The sequence below is a fragment of the Lithobates pipiens genome, unplaced genomic scaffold (assembly GCF_037356315.1).
Source record: "Lithobates pipiens isolate NorthernLeopardFrog02 unplaced genomic scaffold, aLitPip1_a1.2 Scaffold_18, whole genome shotgun sequence".
NCBI lineage: Eukaryota > Metazoa > Chordata > Amphibia > Anura > Ranidae > Lithobates > Lithobates pipiens.
The window spans coordinates 10,975,152-10,998,509 of NW_027507758.1; the positions used below are offsets into that span (position 1 = coordinate 10,975,152).

General features: G+C 41.1%; 1 protein-coding gene across 1 annotated transcript in view; it reads left to right on the forward strand.

Annotated features, from left to right (window-relative positions):
• The first annotated feature begins 364 nt into the window (after positions 1-364).
• GLP1R (glucagon like peptide 1 receptor) overlaps positions 365-23,358 on the forward strand; it is a 383,473-nt gene continuing 360,479 nt past the window's right edge. The window contains exons 1-2 of the mRNA XM_077490401.1: positions 365-445; positions 5,851-5,947. Coding sequence (XP_077346527.1) covers positions 365-445; positions 5,851-5,947 — 178 coding nt within the window. The remainder of the gene's footprint in view (positions 446-5,850; positions 5,948-23,358) is intronic.

Here is a 23,358-nt window from a genome sequence, read left to right on the forward strand (position 1 = left end):
GGCTCAGGTGACTCCTTGCAGCTTCACAGCTGGCTCCTCCCTACACATGCACTGCACTCCCCACACCCATCCATGTCTCCATGCTTTATTTTGCTGAGAAATCACTTAGAAAACCATCCCCCGGCTTTTCTAGCTGCGGCCATCCACCTGCCCTTAGCCCAGGCATGTGCTTAGCTGAGATGGCCCCTCCACCCATGAAGACTCCTGGGATAGGTATGACATCATTTTGGCCTAGGCCACAAACCAGGAAGCAGCTGAAAAAAAGTAAAAAAAAATAAAAATCTAAAACCCGTAAATATAATAAACCTTCCTATCTATTTACTAACACTAGCAATATAGTAGTAAGGATTACAAATGGTTCATGATGACAGAGAGAGTGAAGTTCTGCTTTAAGGACAAGCCAATGGTGACCACAAAGACGGACGTCCCCGGAGTCACTTTTATTGTAAGATTTTCATATCGGCTCGGCTGGACGATCAGCGCCCGTTTAGTCTCTTGTGAATAAAGGTGGGCTCGTCTCGCGTTCCTCGCGTGTCTCAGTCGGCTGTCAGTCTTCCGGCGGCGTTTATCCCCCCCAATTATGTAGGATTGATGGCGCCTCCCGCCGCTCCTGTAATAAACCCAATGGGACACAACGCAGCGGAATTTCTACTAAACATAAACTCATTAAGGTGCGATATTCCCCATCCGAAGGCGAGAATTAATAACCAGCAATCCGCTCAATTACTTCCCTTTGTATTCATGAAAGACGAACGTTGTTATTGGAGTGGAGTTTTTACCCACAATGCAGCAATCTGTATTATTAAACCGCCATTGAGCTTGCAGAATGAATCCGCTAAATGCATTCCAGAGCATAACACAAGCGATGTGTTACAATTCATGTTCTGCAGAAAATAAAGTGTTATTACAATCAGTGCAAACAACAGAATAAACAAAACGAACCAATTAGGGACCAAGCCTATTTTTGACACTTGTTGTTTACAAGTTAAAATCAGTTTTTTTTTTTTTTACTAGAAAATTACTTAGAACATCCAAATGATATATAAATATATATATACATATATATATATACATACATACATACATATACATATACATATATATATATATATATATATATATATATATATATATATATATATATATATATATATATATATATATATATATATATATATATATATATATATATATATATATATATATATATATATATATATTAGAGCTGCATGAATCTGGCCAAAATGAGAATGCTTTTTGCTTAGAATAAAAAGATCATGATTCTCGTGGAGTAAAATCTTTCACATTATGCAAAAAAAAAAAAAAAAATATATGGGCAAACTTTACTAGTTAGTTTTTTTTTTTTTAGATTTTTTTTATTCATTAAAGTGTAATTTTTTTTCCCAAAAAAATTGCATTTGAACGACTGCTGTGCACATACAGTGTCACATAAAATATTGCAGCAACTACCATTTTATTCTCTAGGGCAGTGATGGGGAACTCGGATATTTTGGAACTACATTTCCCATGATGCTCAACTATGGGAAATGTAGTTCCAAAACATCTGGGGTGCCAAGGTTCGCCACCACTGCTCTACGGTCTCTACTAATTATATATATATATATATTTGGGGGTTCTAAGAAGTTTTCTAGCAAAAAAATAAATAAATGATTTTAACGTGAAACCAACAAATGTCAGAAAAAGGTTTAGTTTTTAAGTGGTTAAACTTCCCTCGTTTACTCACCAAAATCTATTCCTTTGATCTAAAGGACACATTGTTACAATGTTTATACTTAAATTCCACTGCTAAAGAATGTTGTGATACTTGGCAGACTGCCAGTTTTTTTTTTTTTGTCCTTTCTCTTGATGGCAGCTTTGGCAGAGCAGAGAGAATTCTCTACATAGAAATCCGGAAATACAACGGGAAAAAATTGTGATAACGATTCTTAACGATCAATTGTGCAGCTCTAATTATATATATATATATATATATATATATATATATATATATATATATATACACACACACACACACAATATATATATACAGTGGTGTGAAAAAGTGTTTGCCCCCTTCCTCATTTCCTGTTCCTTTGCATGTTTGTCACACTTAAGTGTTTCGGAACATCAAACCAATTTAAACAATAGTCAAGGACAACACAAGTAAACACAAAATGCAATTTGTAAATGAAGGTGTTTATTATTAAAGGTGAAAAAAAATCCAAACCATCATGGCCCTGTGTGAAAAAGTGATTGCCCCCCCTTGTTAAAACATACTATAACTGTGGTTGTCCACACCTGAGTTCAATTTCTCTAGCCACACCCAGGCCTGATTATTGCCACACCTGTTCACAATCAAGGCATCACTTAAATAGGAGCTGCTTGACACAGTAAGGTCCACCAGAAGATCCTTAAAAGCTACACATCATGCCGAGACCCAAAGAAATTCAGGAACAATTGAGAAAGAAAGTAATTGAGATCTATCAGTCTGGAAAGGGTTATAAAGCCATTTCCAAAGCTTTGGGAATCCAGCGAACCACAGTGAGAGCCATTATCCACAAATGGCGAAGACATGGAACAGTGGTGAACCTTCCCAGGAGTGGCCGGCCGCCCAAAATTACCCCAAGAGTGCAGCGACGACTCATCCAAGAGGTCACAAAAGACCCCACAACAACGTCCAAGGAACTGCAGGCCTCACTTGCCTCAGTTAAGGTCAGCGTTCATGCCTCCACCATCAGGAAAAGACTGGGCAAAAATGGCCTGCATGGCAGAGTTCCAAGGAGAAAACCACTGCTGAGCAAAAAGAACATCAAAGCTCCTCTCAATTTCTCCACAACACATCTTGATGATCCCCAAGACTTTTGGGACAACATTCTGTGGACCGATGAGACAAAAGTGGAACTCTTTGGAAGGTGTGTGTCCAAGTATATCTGGCGTAGAAGGAACACTGCATTTCATAAAAAGAACATTATACCAACAGTAAAATATGGTGGTGGTAGTGTGATGGTCTGGGGCTGTTTTGCTGCTTCAGGACCTGGAAGACTTGCCGTGATAAAAGGAACTATGAATTCTGCTGTCTACCAAGAGATCCTGAAGGAGAATGTCCGACCATCTGTTCGTGTACTCAAGCTGAAACGAACTTGGGTTCTGCAGCAGGACAATGATCCTAAACACACCAGCAAGTCCACCACCGAATGGCTGAAGAAAAACAAAATGAAGACTTTGGAGTGGCCTAGCCAAAGTCCTGACCTGAATCCTATTGAGATGTTGTGGTATGACCTTAAAAAGGCCGTTCATGCTCGAAAACCCTCTAATGTAACTGAATTAGGACAATTCTGCAAAGATGAGTGGACCAAAATTCCTCCAGGACGCTGTAAAAGCCTCATTGCACGTTATCGCAAACGCTTGGTTGCAGTTGTTGCTGCTAAGGGTGGCCCAACCAGTTATTAGGTTCAGGGGGCAATGACTTTTTCACACAGGGCCATGATGGTTTGGATTTTTTTTCACCTTTAATAATAAACACCTTCATTTACAAATTGCATTTTGTGTTTACTTGTGTTGTCCTTGACTATTGTTTAAATTGGTTTGATGTTCCGAAACACTTAAGTGTGACAAACATGCAAAGGAACAGGAAATGAGGAAGGGGGCAAACACTTTTTCACACCACTGTGTATAATATATATATATATATATATACACACACACACATATACACACACAAATTTTTTTTCAGACACCCTAGAAAATAAAATGAGGTCATTGCAATACTTTATGTCACACCGTATTTGCGCAGCCGTCTTACAAACACAATTTTTTGGGGAAAAATTAATTTTTTAAATAAAAAAATAAGAAAAAACAGTAAAGTTAGCCCAATTTTTTTCTCTATTGTGAAAGATAATGTTACACCGAGTAAATTGATATCCAACATTTTATGCTTCAAAATGGCGCCCGCTCGTGGAATGGCGACAAACTTTGGCACTTAAAAATCTTTATAGGTGACGTTTAGAAAATTTCTACAGGTTACCAGTTTTGAGCTACAATGCAGGTCTAGGGCTAGAGTTATAGTTCGCTCTCTAACGTTCGCGGCGATACCTCACATGTTGTGGTTTGATCACCGTTTTTATATCCGGGGGCGCTACTCACATATGCGTTCGCTTCTGCGTGTGAGCTCGTCGGGACGGGGCACTTTAAAAAACAAAAAATATTATTTACTTTACTTAAAAAAAAAATTATTTTGACATAGAATTATTGCTCTCGCTCTAACGATCATGGTGATACATGTATGGCTTGAACACCGTTTACATATGTGGGCACAATTTACGTATACGTTTGCTTTTGTGCGGTGCACTTAAATATATATTTTTTATTTTTATTTTACTATTTCTTTTTTTTTTTTTACACTGTTCCTTTAAAAAAAAAAAAATTGGATTACTTTTATTCTTATTACAAGAAATGTAAACATTCCTTGTAATAGAAAAAAAGCATGGCAGGACCTCTTTAATGTGAGATCTGGGGTACTTAAAAGCAATAAAAAAAATAAATAAAAAAAATCTTTTTTTGTTTTAATTAAAAAATTATTATTTTTTTAATAAAAAAAAATGGGCCCTTTAAGGTCGGAGGGCAGAACTGACAATTAATGTCGCTCTGGTCCTCCGAGGGCATAGAGTCATTACGGGTACCAGAGTAAAGGGGGGGCTGAATACAAATGCATGCCACAATTTTCATATGCTTATTTGTAAAAACGTTTGAAAACCATTTATCATTTTCCTTCCACTTCACAATTATGAGCCACTTTGTGTTGGTCTATCACATAAAATCCCAATAAAATCCATTGATGTTTTTGGTGGTAACATGACAAAATGTGAAAAAAATTTCAAGGGGTGTGAATACTTTTTCAAGGCACTGTAAAAGGGCAAAGACGTAGTGCACTTCGTTTGACGTTTTTATTGAAACACCCCGCTAAAAAGTCGGCTCACCGCCTAGTGCTGCTCGATCTAGGCCTACTGAAGAAGCCCAATTAATCGGGCGCAATGTGTCTAGGGAGGAGCCGAGCCTGTGACGTCACTGTAAAAGGGCAAAGATGTAGTGCACTCCGTTTGACGTTTTTATTAAAAACATCCCGCTAAAAAGCCGGCTCACCGCCTAGTGCTGCTCGTTCTAGGCCTACTGAAGAAGCCCAATTAATCGGGCGCAACGCATCTAGGGAGGAGCCGAGCCTGTGTCGTCACTGTAAAAGGGCAAAGATGTAGTGCACTCCGTTTGACGTTTTTTATTGAAACATCCCGCTAAAAAGTCGGCTCACCGCCTAGTGCTGCTCGATCTAGGCCTACTGAAGAAGCCCAATTAATCGGGCGCAACGCATCTAGGGAGGAGCCGAGCCTGTGACGTCACTGTAAAAGGGCAAAGACGTAGTGCACTCCGTTTGACGTTTTTATTGAAACATCCCGCTAAAAAGTCGGCTCACCGCCTAGTGCTGCTCGTTCTAGGCCTACTGAAGAAGCCGAATTATCGGGCGCAACGCGTCTAGGGAGGAGCCGAGCCTGTGATGTCACAACTGAGTTGGAGGATCTTTCATGTTCATTTTTATTTTGTGTCATGCATCATTTTTCACTGAAGTTTCTTTATTTGGAAAAGGCGTGGATACACTGAGAGTAACGACGAGAGATATTGGGGGATGTTTTATATATATATATATATATATATATATATATATAATAAATATATTTCTATATAATATATATATTTATATTTTTTATATATATAATATATTTATATATAAATATATTTCTTTTGAACGTTCTGCAGAAAGTTCTTCTATGAAATAACCCAGATTGTCTTCCTCTCTTCCAGAGTGCGGCCGTGTCTTTATCCGATACAGTCCAGAAGTGGAGAGAATACAGAGAGCAATGTCTGAACACCCTGCATCACGCCCCGCCCACCCTGACAGGTAGGTGCCATCACTGGTAATGCGATTGCCCAAGTGGACCGTTCTTTTATGTTTACACATGTGCAATTTGTTGCAGTGCGAAATCGAAAATTCACACAAAATTTTCATTATTCGGAGATTCGGATTCCTTACAAATCGAAAATTCGGACAAAATTCTCGTTCTTCGAAAAATGTGGCTTTATCCGAATTTCCGAATCACAATAGTAATGAATTTCAACAAATCCAAAATAAGTTATAACAAAATGAACCATCCGAATTCGAAAATGAATTTGAATTCAAATTTAAAAATAGCGTTGAATTTGAAATTGAATTCGAATTCGAAATGGAAACATCTTGCAATAAATGTAAGGTTCAGTAAGGTATAAAAGTGAAATAAAATGATGATTCCTACTTAGGCTGCTTAATAGAATAGAATAGAATAGAATAACAAATAAATAAATAGAATGGAATAGAATAAAGCACAATATAAAATAATAGGAAATAGACAATAAAGGAGTCAAATAGAATAAAGCAGAATACATTAGAACATAAAAGAATAGAATAAAACAGAATAGAACAGAAAATAGAGTAGAATAGAATAAAATAGAAAATAGAATAATACATTGTTCAGATGGGAGATAGAGAAGATACAATGCAACATTGTTTATAAACATTGTCCTGATGCAAGATTGAGAAATACAAAGTAACATTGTTTATAAACATTCTTTAGACTGGAGATAGAGATACAAAGTAACATTGTTTATAAACATCGTTGATATACTTTGTCCAGATGTACGATAAAGCAATACAAAGCATCTCAACGATGTTTATAAACAATTTTACTTTGTATCTCTCTATCTCCAATCTGAAGAATGTTTATAAACAATGTTAGAGAAATACAAAATAACATTGTTTATAAATATTCTTCAGATTGGAGATAGAGAGATACAATGTAACACTGTTTATACACATTGTCTAGATGTACGATAGAGCAATACAAAGTATCTCAACGATGTTTATAAACAATTTTACTTTGTATCTCTATCTCCAATCTGAAGAATATTTATAAACAATGTTACTTTGTATCTCTCTATCTCCCGTCTGAAGAGTGTTTATAAACAATGTTAGAGAAATACAAAATAACATTGTTTATAAATATTCTTCAGATTGGAGATAGAGAGATACAATGTAACATTGTTTATACACATTGTATTGCTCTATCGTACATCTGGACAATGTGTATAAACAATGTTACATTGTATCTCTCTATCTCCAATCTGAAGAATATTTATAAACAATTTTATTTTGTATTTCTCTAACATTGTTTATAAACACTCTTCAGACGGGAGATAGAGAGATACAAAGTAACATTGTTTATGAATATTCTTCAGATTGGAGCTAGAGATACAAAGTAACATTGTTTATAAACATTGTCCAGATACTTTATATGTCTCTATCTTGCATCTGGACAATGTTTATAAACAATGTTACATTGTATCTCTCTATCTCCTATCTGAAGAATGTTTATAAACAATGTTATTTTGTATATGTATTTCTGTATTTGTTTATGTAACATTGTTTATAAACATTGTCTAGATGCTAGATAGAGAAATACAAAGTAACATTGTTTATAAACATTCTTCAGATTGGAGATAGAGGGGATACAATGTAACATTGTTTAGCAACATTGTCCGGACAGGAGCTATGGAAATACAAAGTAACTAAATGTGTGATTTTTTTTATCCGGCAGTTTCAGAATATAATTGTCGCCTGCAGACTGAAGTAAAAAAATTTGCATTTAAGGATGTTACATTTCAAAATGAGTGGTGCAATATTGATGTGTTATATTCATCTCTTCATTATTATTCTCATTAAAAAGAGGGGTTTGGGACAGACACATAATTTGTGAGGGTGTCAGGTACCGGAATGCCATGCGCTGCACCCCCTGCCATTGGGGTTCATCTCTGATGAGATATTTTGACATTTCTCCACTGACCACAAACGTAAGGGAGCATTTCTGACCACAAAGATAAGAGGGCATTTATCCAACAATCACAAATGCAAGGGGCATTTATCCACTGACCCCAAACATAAGGGGACATTTATCCACTGACCCCAAACATAAGGGGACATTTATCTACTGACCCCAAACATAAGGGGACATTTATCTACTGACCCCAAACATAAGGGGACATTTATCCACTGACCCCCAAACATAAGGGGACATTTATCTACTGACCCAAACATAAGGGGACATTTATCCACTGACCCCAAACATAAGGGGACATTTATCCACTGACCCCCAAACATAAGGGGACATGTATCTACTGACCCAAACATAAGGGGACATTTATCCACTGACCCCAAACATAAGGGGACATTTATCCACTGACCCCCAAACATAAGGGGACATTTATCCACTGACCCCCAAACATAAGGGGACATTTATCCACTGACCCCAAACATAAGGGGACATTTATCCACTGACCCCAAACATAAGGGGACATTTATCCACTGACCCCCAAACATAAGGGGACATTTATCCACTGACCCCAAACGTAAGGGGGCAATTATCCACTGACCCCAAACGTAAGGGGGCAATTATCCACTGACCCCAAACGTAAGGGGGCAATTATCCACTGACCCCAAACGTAAGGGGGCATTTATTCACTGACCCCAAACGTAAGAGGACATTTATCCACTGACCCCAAACATAAGGGGGCATTTATCCACTGACCCCAAGCGTAAGGGGGCATTTATCCACTGACCCCAAACATAAGGGGTGTAATATTTGGGGGTTATTTTAGCTTAAAGGTAGAGCTTACCAGTGAGCTGGATCCACACCAGATGTCGTTTAAGGGCTCGTAGGCCCACTTTTATTAAAGAAAGTAAAGTCAGATAACAAAATAGTTGCCCACACAGGGGTTTCAGCTTTCCACAGCAGTAATGTATGTAGAACCAAAAATACCAAGCCACCTGGCTCTCTTTAGCCGCACTGCTGCTCAGACTTCTGCTGCAGCCCTCTTGGCTCTTTAACAGAGTTCCCGTACACCCAGTACCTCAGCACTCTTTAACAGCTTCTCTTTCAGCCCACAAGCTTGGACCCTCTGTCTACTCTGACAGACCGACCTGTGCAGACATGCACACTTCTTCTCCCTTACACGCCTGGACTCCTCGGGAGGGTGGAGCCCAGATCCATGGTGTTGGCTTTGTTTTAAGCCCAAGACCCACCTGTGCAATCATCCAGCCAGACTGCTGGCTGTTCCCAAAACCCGGTCCCAGGATTGGAGATTCCGAACTACCACAGGGGACATTTATCCACTGACCCCAAGCATAAGGGGGCATTTATCCACTGACCCCAAGCATAAGGGGGCATTTATCCACTGACCCCAAACGTAAGGGAGCATTTCTGACCACAAAGATAAGAGGGCATTTATCCAACAATCACAAATGCAAGGGGCATTTATCCACTGACCCCAAACATAAGGGGACATTTATCTACTGACCCAAACATAAGGGGACATTTATCCACTGACCCCCAAACATAAGGGGACATTTATCCACTGACCCCAAACATAAGGGGACATTTATCCACTGACCCCAAACATAAGGGGACATTTATCTACTGACCCAAACATAAGGGGACATTTATCCACTGACCCCAAACATAAGGGGACATTTATCCACTGACCCCCAAACATAAGGGGACATTTATCCACTGACCCCAAACATAAGGGGGCAATTATCCACTGACCCCAAACGTAAGGGGGCAATTATCCACTGACCCCAAACGTAAGGGGGCAATTATCCACTGACCCCAAACGTAAGGGGGCATTTATTCACTGACCCCAAACGTAAGAGGACATTTATCCACTGACCCCAAACATAAGGGGGCATTTATCCACTGACCCCAAGCGTAAGGGGGCATTTATCCACTGACCCCAAACATAAGGGGACATTTATCCACTGACCCCAAGCATAAGGGGGCATTTATCCACTGACCCCAAGCATAAGGGGGCATTTATCCACTGACCCCAAACGTAAGGGGACATTTATCCACTGACCCCAAACGTAAGGGGGCATTTATCCTCTGACCCCTAACATAAGGGGGCATTTATCCACTGACCCCAAATGTAAGGGGGCATTTATCCACTGACCCCAAACGTAAGAGGACATTTATCCACTGACCCCAAACGTAAGGGGACATTTATCCACTGACCCCAAACGTAAGGGGACATTTATCCACTGACCACTAGACATGTGCATTTGTTATCGTCCGAATTTCAGGGATTTTCGTGTTTGTTTTAACGAATGTGCAGAATACGAAATCCGAAAAGATCCGAAATGAAAAAAATTGCTTTATTTTCGTGTCCATTCAGATTTTTCGTATCGTTGCGGCAAAGTTCGATATAGATAGGTAGAAGATTCGAGATGACGGTGACAATAGCGATATGTGTCTATCGGGTCGAATGTGCCTAACCTTAGCTCTATTAGTCCAAGATTATTCGACACAGAGAGAAAAGAATCGATATTGTAGACACAATAGTAAAAGAGCTGTTAGTGGTCGCTGCTGGAATGGGTGGGGGAAGTAAATATGTAGAAGACCGTTCGACATGAAGATTCGACGAAGCAGCTAAAAACATACGATCGCGGTCAAATGCTCCGCCCATAGTCTATAGAAGAATTCTAATGTTGTTTGACTGGTAATAATAACTTGGCCGGAAATGTTGCGATCGCGGCGTCATACAGTTTAGCTACTTCGTTGAATCTTCTCAGAACATCCGACAGACACCATAAGCCTTCAATTGACAGATTTGACCTTCATTAATTCGGATTTTCGTATAAATGTATTTTTCGAACGGAACCAAAATTCCGAAACAACATTTTTCAATGTGCACATGTCTACTGACCACAAACATAAAGGGGCATTTCTTCTCTGACCACAAATGTAAGGGGGCATTTATTCACTGACCACAAATGTAAGGGGGCATTTATTCACTGACCACAAATGTAAGGGGGCATTTATTCACTGACCACAAATGTAAGGGGCCATTTATTCACTGACCCCAAATGTAAGGGGGCATTTATTCAGTGACCACAAATGTAAGGGGGCATTTATTCACTGACCCCAAATGTAAGGGGGCATTTATTCACTGACCCCAAATGTAAGGGGGCATTTATTCACTGACCCCAAATGTAAGGGGGCATTTATTCACTGACCCCAAATGTAAGGGGCCATTTATTCACTGACCCCAAATGTAAGGGGGCATTTATTCAGTGACCACAAATGTAAGGGGGCATTTATTCACTGACCCCAAATGTAAGGGGGCATTTATTCACTGACCCCAAATGTAAGGGGGCATTTATTCAGTGACCCCAAATGTAAGGGGGCATTTATTCATTGACCACAAATGTAAGGGGGCATTTATTCACTGACCACAAATGTAAGGGGGCATTTATTCACTGACCCCAAATGTAAGGGGGCATTTATTCACTGACCCCAAATGTAAGTGGGCATTTATTCACTGACCCCAAATGTAAGGGGCATTTATTCAGTGACCACAAATGTAAGGGGGCATTTATTCACTGACCACAAATGTAAGGGGGCATTTATTCACTGACCACAAATGTAAGGGGGCATTTATTCACTGACCCCAAATGTAAAGGGACATTTATTCACTGACCCCAAATGTAAGGGGGCATTTATTCACTGACCACAAATGTAAGGGGGCATTTATTCACTGACCCCAAATGTAAGGGGGCATTTATTCATTGACCCCAAATGTAAGGGGGCATTTATTCAGTGACCACAAATGTAAGGGGGCATTTATTCACTGACCACAAATGTAAGGGGGCATTTATTCACTGACCACAAATGTAAGGGGGCATTTATTCACTGACCCCAAATGTAAGGGGGCATTTATTCACTGACCACAAATGTAAGTGGGCATTTATTCACTGACCCCAAATGTAAGGGGCATTTATTCAGTGACCACAAATGTAAGGGGGCATTTATTCACTGACCACAAATGTAAGGGGGCATTTATTCACTGACCACAAATGTAAGGGGGCATTTATTCACTGACCACAAATGTAAGGGGGCATTTATTCACTGACCCCAAATGTAAAGGGACATTTATTCACTGACCCCAAATGTAAGGGGGCATTTATTCACTGACCACAAATGTAAGGGGGCATTTATTCACTGACCCCAAATGTAAGGGGGCATTTATTCATTGACCCCAAATGTAAGGGGGCATTTATTCAGTGACCACAAATGTAAGGGGGCATTTATTCACTGACCACAAATGTAAGGGGGCATTTATTCACTGACCACAAATGTAAGGGGGCATTTATTCACTGACCCCAAATGTAAGGGGGCATTTATTCACTGACCACAAATGTAAGTGGGCATTTATTCACTGACCCCAAATGTAAGGGGCATTTATTCAGTGACCACAAATGTAAGGGGGCATTTATTCACTGACCACAAATCTAAGGGGGCATTTATTCACTGACCACAAATGTAAGGGGGCATTTATTCACTGACCACAAATGTAAGGGGCCATTTATTCACTGACCCCAAATGTAAGGGGGCATTTATTCACTGACCACAAATGTAAGTGGGCATTTATTCACTGACCCCAAATGTAAGGGGCATTTATTCAGTGACCACAAATGTAAGGGGGCATTTATTCACTGACCACAAATGTAAGGGGGCATTTATTCACTGGCCACAAATGTAAGGGGGCATTTATTCACTGACCCCAAATGTAAGTGGGCATTTATTCACTGACCCCAAATGTAAGGGGCATTTATTCAGTGACCAAAAATGTAAGGGGGCATTTATTCACTGACCCCAAATGTAAGGGGGCATTTATTCACTGACCACAAATGTAAGGGGGCATTTATTCACTGACCCCAAATGTAAGGGGGCATTTATTCACTGACCCCAAATGTAAGGGGGCATTTATTCAGTGACCACAAATGTAAGGGGGCATTTATTCACTGACCACAAATGTAAGGGGGCATTTATTCACTGACCACAAATGTAAGGGGGCATTTATTCACTGACCCCAAATGTAAGGGGGCATTTATTCACTGACCACAAATGTAAGTGGGCATTTATTCACTGACCCCAAATGTAAGGGGCATTTATTCAGTGACCACAAATGTAAGGGGGCATTTATTCACTGACCACAAATGTAAGGGGGCATTTATTCACTGACCACAAATGTAAGGGGGCATTTATTCACTGACCCCAAATGTAAAGGGGCATTTATTCACTGACCCCAAATGTAAGGGGGCATTTATTCACTGACCACAAATGTAAGGGGGCATTTATTCACTGACCCCAAATGTAAGGGGGTATTTATTCACTGACCCCAAATGTAAGGGGGCATTTATTCAGTGACCACAAATGTAAGGGGGCATTTATTCACTGACCACAAATGTAAGGGGGCATTTATTCACTGACCCCAAATGTAAAGGGGCATTTATTCACTGACCCCAAATGTAAGGGGGCATTTATTCACTGACCACAAATGTAAGGGGGCATTTATTCACTGACCCCAAATGTAAGGGGGTATTTATTCACTGACCCCAAATGTAAGGGGGCATTTATTCAGTGACCACAAATGTAAGGGGGCATTTATTCACTGACCACAAATGTAAGGGGGCATTTATTCACTGACCACAAATGTAAGGGGGCATTTATTCACTGACCCCAAATGTAAGGGGGCATTTATTCACTGACCACAAGAATATATATATATATATGCTCTTTTACCATAACATGTAGATAGAATTATTTTTAAATGAAGGGATCCTCCAAGATAAAAAATAAAAATAAAATAGGGATTAAGGATAACGGTTCAGCCCGAGCATGAGTTCAGGCCGAACATTGGCTGTTTGGAAGTTCTCCAAACAACCAAATTATAGGGTCGTTCGACTGTTTGGCCTGCCAAATGACCACAATGCACTGCGCCGCCACACAGTGCATTGAAAGCCCTGATTGGCTCAAGCAAAGAAGGCTTCACCCAATCGGGGCACTGAGCACTGTCAGAGCCATGATTGGACGCTGTCATGATGACTGTATTCAATCACGGCTCATTGCTCTTAATCCTGCCCCACACTATAAAAGTAATCTTTCCATGCCGGCCATTTGTAGTGCATGCACATGGCGGACGGTTATCTAGGGGTGAAAACAGAGGTGGAGAACATTCCAGTCGATGATCCACTGGCTTACTGGATCATGAGAATAGACTACTGCCCAGAACTTGCCCAGTATGCTATTGAGCTTCTGGGCTGCCCTGCATACAGCGTGCTTTCTGAACGAGCATTCAGTGCTGCTGGAGGTTTTGTTACTGATCATATACTTTATCTGACCACAGACTCCATGGACCGTCTGACTTTTATCAAAATAAATCACTCCTGGATTACCAACAGCTATGAAGCCCCTGATGCCGATGTTGCTGATTAAGTGTTTTTGGGTTTTGGAATCTCTGCAGGAGATCTAGGCTGCCTAGTGTTTTGGGTGTTGATTTCATCTGGAAGAATGTTTTTGGTATAGTTTTCATGGGCACAATTAACCAATTTTTCTGCATCTGTTTGACAGGTGCATATCATTGCAGCAAAAGAAAGACACATTCCCTGAGGGATATGAGAGCGCTGCTCACCCCAAACGAATATTATATGGAAAGACTCCCCAGAAAATAGGGTTTTTAGGAAGCAAGATGAAAAAATTAGCAATAGTACAATAGGATAATAATGTAAAAAAGGGTTTTATATTTATTCAAAAAAGGGGAACAAATTAGAACCCCTTTGATATGACAGTAAAAACATGAGCTTCCATAGTAACAACCACAAAGGAGAAAGGGAGAAGCAAAATGCACATAAACATTTACACAGATGGCATTACATTGACAAATTTACATCAAGTAGTGCTGAGCAAAGATGTGAAATACAGGTGGTTCTGACACGTTTCGACCCACCTTGAGTCTTCCTCAGAGGGACATACCCATGCAATGTAATCACCGGGTGATTATCCCTCCTCCCTCCTGGCATTAGGGGGGAGGTTGTGGACTCAAGTGTGACCTTTCGTAAGGCGTATCTTGTGGCCCCGGCCCTTTTTGGATTGCGACGCCTGTGGTGGAGCCCGGAGCCCTGCCTCTTTTGTTCATTGAGTTTTTTTCTTTTTAAGTGAGAAGCATTCCTTGTGGAACTAAATTGTGTTACCATTTGGATACATTGCATGGGGTGTTGCCTGTCCACTACTACACCACCGAGTGATTATCCCTCCTCCCACCTGGCATTAGGGGGGAGGTTGTGGACTCAAGTGTGACCTCTTGTAAGGCGTATCTTGTGGCCCCGGCCCTTTTTGGATTGCGACGCCTGTGGTGGAGCCCGGAGCCCTGCCTCTTTTGTTCATTGAGTTTTCTTTTTAAGTGAGAAGCATTCCTTGTGGAACTAAATTGTGTTACCATTTGGATACATTGCATGGGTATGTCCCTCTGAGGAAGACACAAGGCGGGTCGAAACGCATCAGGGCCACCTGTATTTCACATCTTTGATCAGCACTACTTGATGTAAATTTGTCAATGTAATGCCATCTGTATTTTACATTCCGGATTTGTATTAGTCTATGTGGATATGTAAATATTTATGTGCATTTGCTTCTCCTTTTCTCCTTTGTGGTTTTAACATTCTGTTACTATGGAAGCTCATGTTTTTACTGTCATATCAAAGGGGTTCTATTTTGTTCCCCTTTTTTGAATAAATATAAAACTCTTTTTTACATTATTATCCTATTGTACTATTACTAATTTTTTCATCTTGCTGCCTAAAAAACATATTTTCTGGAGAGTCTTTCGGTGCAAATCATTGCAATTTTTGACAGCAAGGCCAATTCTTGCTTTCAACAAGATTACCTCTATAGGGTTACGTTGTGAAGTTGCCACCGACACCCAAAGAACAATTTTTCACACCTGTTAGACAGGTGCCTATCACTGCCATTTTTTGACAGCAAGGCCAATTCTTGCTTTCATTCAAAATTACCTCTATAGCAGCCTTTCTCAACACAGAGGAACCCTTGAAGTAGTTCTCCGGTTTCGAGGAAGCCCTGCTAAAAAATTTAAATCTACAACTCATGATACACTAGTGTGATGGTCAGTGAGAAGAATGCTCCTTACTAGTGATGGCCAAACGGTTCGCCCGGCGGTCGTTTTGCGGCGAATTTCGGCTGTTCGCGGTCCGCCCGTTCGGCGGACTATTGGCACCGTTCGCCCGGCGGACTTCCGCGTTTACTGTGTAAAAGAACTTTGACCTATGATGGAAAAAAGAAAGAACTGCGCTAACCACGAATACCCAAATGTGAGTAGGGTATGTATATGTGCCAGACCCACGATATGGGTCTTAGTGTCTTAATGTCTCCAAGACCACCTCCAAAGTATAATGCAAACCATATACAAATAAGTGCAATTTGAATACAAAAACAAACCATAAATACGTGTCAAGAGTGTGAGTTCCCCAAACACAATATGAGTAAATCAAACTCAGTGCATATACCTCTAGAAATGAAGAGTTAAAAAATAGAATAGAATATGAAAAAAAATATTTGCAATTTTTTTACATAAATGAAATATCAAGAAAAAAGATTATATTTAGAGACACCCTATATAATGTCCATATAGTCATATGTCAAAAAATAATAAAATGTCCATATAGTAAACAAACACCAGTGAAGTAAAGCTTCAAGTGGAGTGCAGCAGTGAAGGACAAACTTCAAACAGCTGAGTTATGAGTACACAAAATAAAATCTTCTCCAAAGATGTACTGTGCTTTTCCCAACACCGAATGAGTGAATTGGCTTCTTACCAGATCCAAGCGACCCCCCGTTACAGAGGGTCACCACAGGCGACAATAGTCAAAGGGTATCCGGATAGCGATTCCTCCTCAAGCGATCCTGAATCTTTCACGCGGTAGGGTTATGGCTGTTATTCCACATATCACTCCCAACTCAACGTGGTATCACATAGGGAAAAACATAGGCTCCAGATAGTGTAAAACCAAAAGACTTTAATTTGCAAAAACGAACGTATACACTTACATAAAAGACTTTAAAAGCAGGTTCAAAACAGAAGCGTGCACCGGCCGGATGCACGCCAACGCAGAGACCGACCCGTCCTTCCTGGTCCAAAAAGCACGAACACGACTGGGGTGACGTCGACACGTTCGCACCGCCCTACGCGTTTCGTAATAATTTACGTCGTCCAGGGGCACGGGCGGCGTGCGACGTCACCCCTTTTATAACCATCAACTTAACCAAGCCTCGCTTTGGGTCAGCGGCCATCTTAGATATCACTTAAGCATTAGGAATCAATGACCATGGGCCAAGCCTCACTATCAATCACGAACGTCAGATGTGCGTGTCTGCAACGAACGTCCTATGATTGTAGACCATACCTCGTTTCCATACGAACGTCATATGGTCATAAACCAAGCCTCACTTCCAGGTAATGACCCTATTGGACGAGAGACGTGGCAAATGCCCTCATTTTAAGATACCCTTCATATGTCCAGAAATAGGGCATAGTGTAGATCAAAAAGGAGGGTAAACTAGAGCAAAAAATCAATAAAATGAGAAATAGTGATAGATAATAATAGAATAAAACCAAAAAATAAAATAAAGTAAAATATCGCAAATTGGTATAAAGATACACCAAAAAAATTATGCGTTTCTTGATGTATTTGTATGTCCATCAAATTCAGTTAAAAACTGGGGCTACTGTAAACATATATTTCAAAAACCTTACTGACTCACGTTTTTCCCAGAGATTAGCCTAGGGCATCCCAAACAGATATCAAGGAATGCAATTAGCCGTGAGTCCCCACATCTAGAGGGCCGCCAAACCCAAAGCCAGGCCTGCCATCCAAAAGGGGCCAGAAAAGGAGAAAAACAGGGATATGTTCTACAATAATACATACCAAAATAAAACAGCAAGAAAAAAGTACAGTAAAATGGTATTTCACAGAAACTGATACAAGAGCCATGGTAGAGAAGCATTATATCAGACAGGTCACCTCAAGAGTTATTAATAAAGGCATTTACATCGGTGTCCACATTAAGGCCAAACGGAACATATGTTTTTAATTTATGAATCCAGGCCATTTCGAGCTTGGATATTTCCCTAACCAGGGACCCTCCCCTCCAGTGGGGCCTATATTTGTCTAAACCGACAAATAGGGTGCCTGATGGGTCTCTCTTATGTGTCTGGTCATAGTGTCTGGACACAGGGTGTTTATCAAACCCACGTCTGATGTTGCCTATGTGTTCGTTCAACCTGACGCGGAGTGCCCTCTTGGTCCGCCCTATATACTGGAGGCCGCAAGGGCACTGTAAAAGGTAAACCACAGCCTCCGAAGAGCAAGTAATGAAAGACTCTATTTCGTATGTTCTAGAGGTGCTTGAAGATGCAATGCTAGAAATCTTAGTGCCCCTATGTAAATTCAGGGCACAATCCTGACAGTTCTTACATTTATAGTAACCAATTCGATTTTGAAAGAAGCACCTATTGGCCCTAGGCGGGTCTTGTACACTGGAGGCAATCTTGTTTCCCAGTGAAGAGGCCCCTTTAAAAATTATTTGGGATTTAACAGGTAGAATTGGGTTCAAAACATGGTCACTAGTGAGTAAGTGCCAATGCTTTTGAATCAAATTTCTTACACCGCGATGTTGGACTGAGAAAGTCGTAACAAACGGTACACCACCCTGTATGTAAGCCCTAGCACTTTGTCTATCTGCCAGTAGTGAAGATCTATCTCTAGTCCGGGCAGTCTTCATGGTTGCATCAAGGGAAACGGGATCATATCCCTTTTCCAGAAATCTACCTGCCAAAATCGCTGCCTGTTCATCATATTTTACAATGTCCGAACAGTTCCGTCTGAGGCGTAAAAATTGCCCCAGGGGAACAGCTTTTAGCCAAGATTGAAAGTGGCAACTATCGGTAGGGATATACGAGTTCCTATCGGTGGATTTAAAATATGTGGATGGGATGAACTCATTTCCAACCCTCCTGATATTGAGATCAAGGAAATTGACCTCATCCTGGCTGGCCTCAAAACTAAATTTGATCCCTCTGTTGTTTTCATTTAAACTATCCATGAACGACCGCAAATCTGGCTCTGTTCCTTCCCAAAGGAGGCTGTGGTTTACCTTTTACAGTGCCCTTGCGGCCTCCAGTATATAGGGCGGACCAAGAGGGCACTCCGCGTCAGGTTGAACGAACACATAGGCAACATCAGACGTGGGTTTGATAAACACCCTGTGTCCAGACACTATGACCAGACACATAAGAGAGACCCATCAGGCACCCTATTTGTCGGTTTAGACAAATATAGGCCCCACTGGAGGGGAGGGTCCCTGGTTAGGGAAATATCCAAGCTCGAAATGGCCTGGATTCATAAATTAAAAACATATGTTCCGTTTGGCCTTAATGTGGACACCGATGTAAATGCCTTTATTAATAACTCTTGAGGTGACCTGTCTGATATAATGCTTCTCTACCATGGCTCTTGTATCAGTTTCTGTGAAATACCATTTTACTGTACTTTTTTCTTGCTGTTTTATTTTGGTATGTATTATTGTAGAACATATCCCTGTTTTTCTCCTTTTTTGGCCCCTTTTGGATGGCAGGCCTGGCTTTGGGTTTGGCGGCCCTCTAGATGTGGGGACTCACGGCTAATTGCATTCCTTAATATCTGTTTGGGATGCCCTAGGCTAATCTCTGGGAAAAACGTGAGTCAGTAAGGTTTTTGAAATATATGTTTACAGTAGCCCCAGTTTTTAACTGAATTTGATGGACATACAAATACATCAAGAAACGCATAATTTTTTTGGTGTATCTTTATACCAATTTGCGATATTTTACTTTATTTTATTTTTTGGTTTTATTCTATTATTATCTATCACTATTTCTCATTTTATTGATTTTTTGCTCTAGTTTACCCTCCTTTTTGATCTACACTATGCCCTATTTCTGGACATATGAAGGGTATCTTAAAATGAGGGCATTTGCCACGTCTCTCGTCCAATAGGGTCATTACCTGGAAGTGAGGCTTGGTTTATGACCATATGACGTTCGTATGGAAACGAGGTATGGTCTACAATAATAGGACGTTTGTTGCAGACACGCACATCTGACGTTCGTGATTGATAGTGAGGCTTGGCCCATGGTCATTGATTCCTAATGCTTAAGTGATATCTAAGATGGCCGCTGACCCAAAGCGAGGCTTGGTTAAGTTGATGGTTATAAAAGGGGTGACGTCGCACGCCGCCCGTGCCCCTGGACGACGTAAATTATTACGAAACGCGTAGGGCGGTGCGAACGTGTCGACGTCACCCCAGTCGTGTTCGTGCTTTTTGGACCAGGAAGGACGGGTCGGTCTCTGCGTTGGCGTGCATCCGGCCGGTGCACGCTTCTGTTTTGAACCTGCTTTTAAAGTCTTTTATGTAAGTGTATACGTTCGTTTTTGCAAATTAAAGTCTTTTGGTTTTACACTATCTGGAGCCTATGTTTTTCCCTATGTGATACCACGTTGAGTTGGGAGTGATATGTGGAATAACAGCCATAACCCTACCGCGTGAAAGATTCAGGATCGCTTGAGGAGGAATCGCTATCCGGATACCCTTTGACTATTGTCGCCTGTGGTGACCCTCTGTAACGGGGGGTCGCTTGGATCTGGTAAGAAGCCAATTCACTCATTCGGTGTTGGGAAAAGCACAGTACATCTTTGGAGAAGATTTTATTTTGTGTACTCATAACTCAGCTGTTTGAAGTTTGTCCTTCACTGCTGCACTCCACTTGAAGCTTTACTTCACTGGTGTTTGTTTACTATATGGACATTTTATTATTTTTTGACATATGACTATATGGACATTATATAGGGTGTCTCTAAATATAATCTTTTTTCTTGATATTTCATTTATGTAAAAAAATTTCAAATATTTTTTTTCATATTCTATTCTATTTTTTAACTCTTCATTTCTAGAGGTATATGCACTGAGTTTGATTTACTCATATTGTGTTTGGGGAACTCACACTCTTGACACGTATTTATGGTTTGTTTTTGTATTCAAATTGCACTTATTTGTATATGGTTTGCATTATACTTTGGAGGTGGTCTTGGAGACATTAAGACACTAAGACCCATATCGTGGGTCTGGCACATATACATACCCTACTCACATTTGGGTATTCGTGGTTAGCGCAGTTCTTTCTTTTTTCTATTTCTGTTTGGTGTATTCTTGGTGTACATTTTGAATTGCAGCTTCCGTTCAATACCATTTGTATTCCGTAGCGCAGTTTTTTCCCTTTTTTTCGCTTCTTTTGACCTATGATGACACATCCATCATGGGGTACAGGACAGCCAATTGAGACATTACAGCACATGGACACTTGGACATTCCCCCTAACCTATAAATACACCCGATCCGGCGGCCATTTTACATTCTTTCTTCTGTCACTATAGGGAGAGGTTGCTGTGTGGAGCAGGGAGAGATTACAGTGACCCAAATCGCTAGCTATTTGGTACACAAAAGTTCTTTTCAGGACTGGTATAGGTGTTAGGTGTAGTTCAGGATAGGCAGTGCTGTGCTAGTGATTGTTGCAACAGCCTGAGTGTCTTTTGTCAGTTTAGAGAAAGGGACAGGACGGTGTGTGCTGCAGGGACAGCCAGTTTAGTCATTAGCTGTTACTATCAGGTCCACAAAAGTGCTATTCCAGTTATTGTTCCAGTAGCCTCTGTTTAGTCAGTTTATATAGGGACAGGCAGGAAGCAGTGTGTCAGGCAGTGAGGGTCAGTTTAAACAGTAGCTGTTACTATTAGTTCCACAAAGGTTCTTTTCAGGACTGGTAATAGGCTTGTACACGTATAATATTCTTTCTTCCAAATATAGAAAGAATATTATACTTGACTGCTGCCCTTCTGCTGCAGTCTGCTAATCATTCACAACCCACTTGTTCCACAAAGCTCCTTATAAGGACTGCTAATCACTCACACACAACCTATTTGGTCCACAAAAGTCCTTATAAGGACTGGTAACTTGGTCTGTCTAGGGTGCTACAGTACATAGGGTTGAGTGAGGTACAGTCTGCTATTCTATAAGGACTGGTATCGGTCCACAATACATAGGGTTGAGGTGCACTACTGCTGACCGCTGCCCTATACTGCAGCAGTCCATCATCAGTATAGGGGCTGACGTACAGTCTGCTAATCAGTCACACACAACCTACTTGGTCCACAAAGGTCCTTATAAGGACTAGTAAGGTATAGGGTACTACAGTACATAGGGTTGAGTGAGGTACAGTCTGCTATTCTATAAGGACTGGTATCGGTCCACAATACATAGGGTTTGATGTGCACTACTGCTGACCGCTGCCCTATACTGCAGCAGTCCTTCATCGGTATAGGGACTGAGAGTTTTGTCACAGGGTCATTTAAAAAATTACAGGCAGAGGAAGAGGCAGGCCCTTCCGCAGTGGTGGTCATAGGAGGATGGTGCCGGGGCGGATGAGGAGGAGCAAGAAGAGCATGCTTTAAACCTTTCTGGGATCCCTGTTGTGCGTGGATGGGGAGAGGAGAATGAAGAGGACGACATTATCCTGGATGATGAGCAGGAGCCAGGCCACCACACCGCTTCCACTTTAGTGCAAATGGGGGCCTTCATGCTCCAATGTTTTAATAGGGACCCCCGTATAAAAAGCATAAGGGTCAAGGACCAGTACTGGGTGGCAACGTACTTAGACCCCCGGTACAAACACAAAATGGCGGAAATCTTACTGCCGTCACAGAGGGCTGTCAGAATGCAGCACTTCCAGGCCTTGCTTCGAGAAATGCTGCATTCTGCTTTTGCGTGCGCTGGCAGAGGAGCAATTCCCACTCCCAGAGAAGGAGTTGCGGGTACCAATCCAACAGCGCCTGCAAGAAGAGGCTGGTTTGAAGATGTGTTGGTGACTTCGGATATGAGGTCATTCTTTCAGCCGACCCATCGACAGGTGTCATCCGGATCCAGCATCAGGGAACGCCTAGACCGTTAGGTGTCCGACTACATCGGGTTAACGGCCGATGTGGACGCTCTGAGGAGTGATGAACCCCTGGACTACTGGGTGGGCAGGCTTGACCTCTGGCCAGAGCTTGCCCAATTTGCAATCGAACTGTTGGCTTGCCCCTCATCCAGTGTCCTGTCCGAAAGGACGTTTAGCGTAGCAGGGGGGATCGTGACCGATAAGCGTACTCGCCTAGCTCACGACAGTGTTAATTACCTCACATTTCTAAAAATGAATGAGGCATGGATCTCTGAGGAATTCAACACATGTGACCAGTAGACCATGTATATGTCTATAAACAATTCTTTTAATCGAGCACAGAGACCT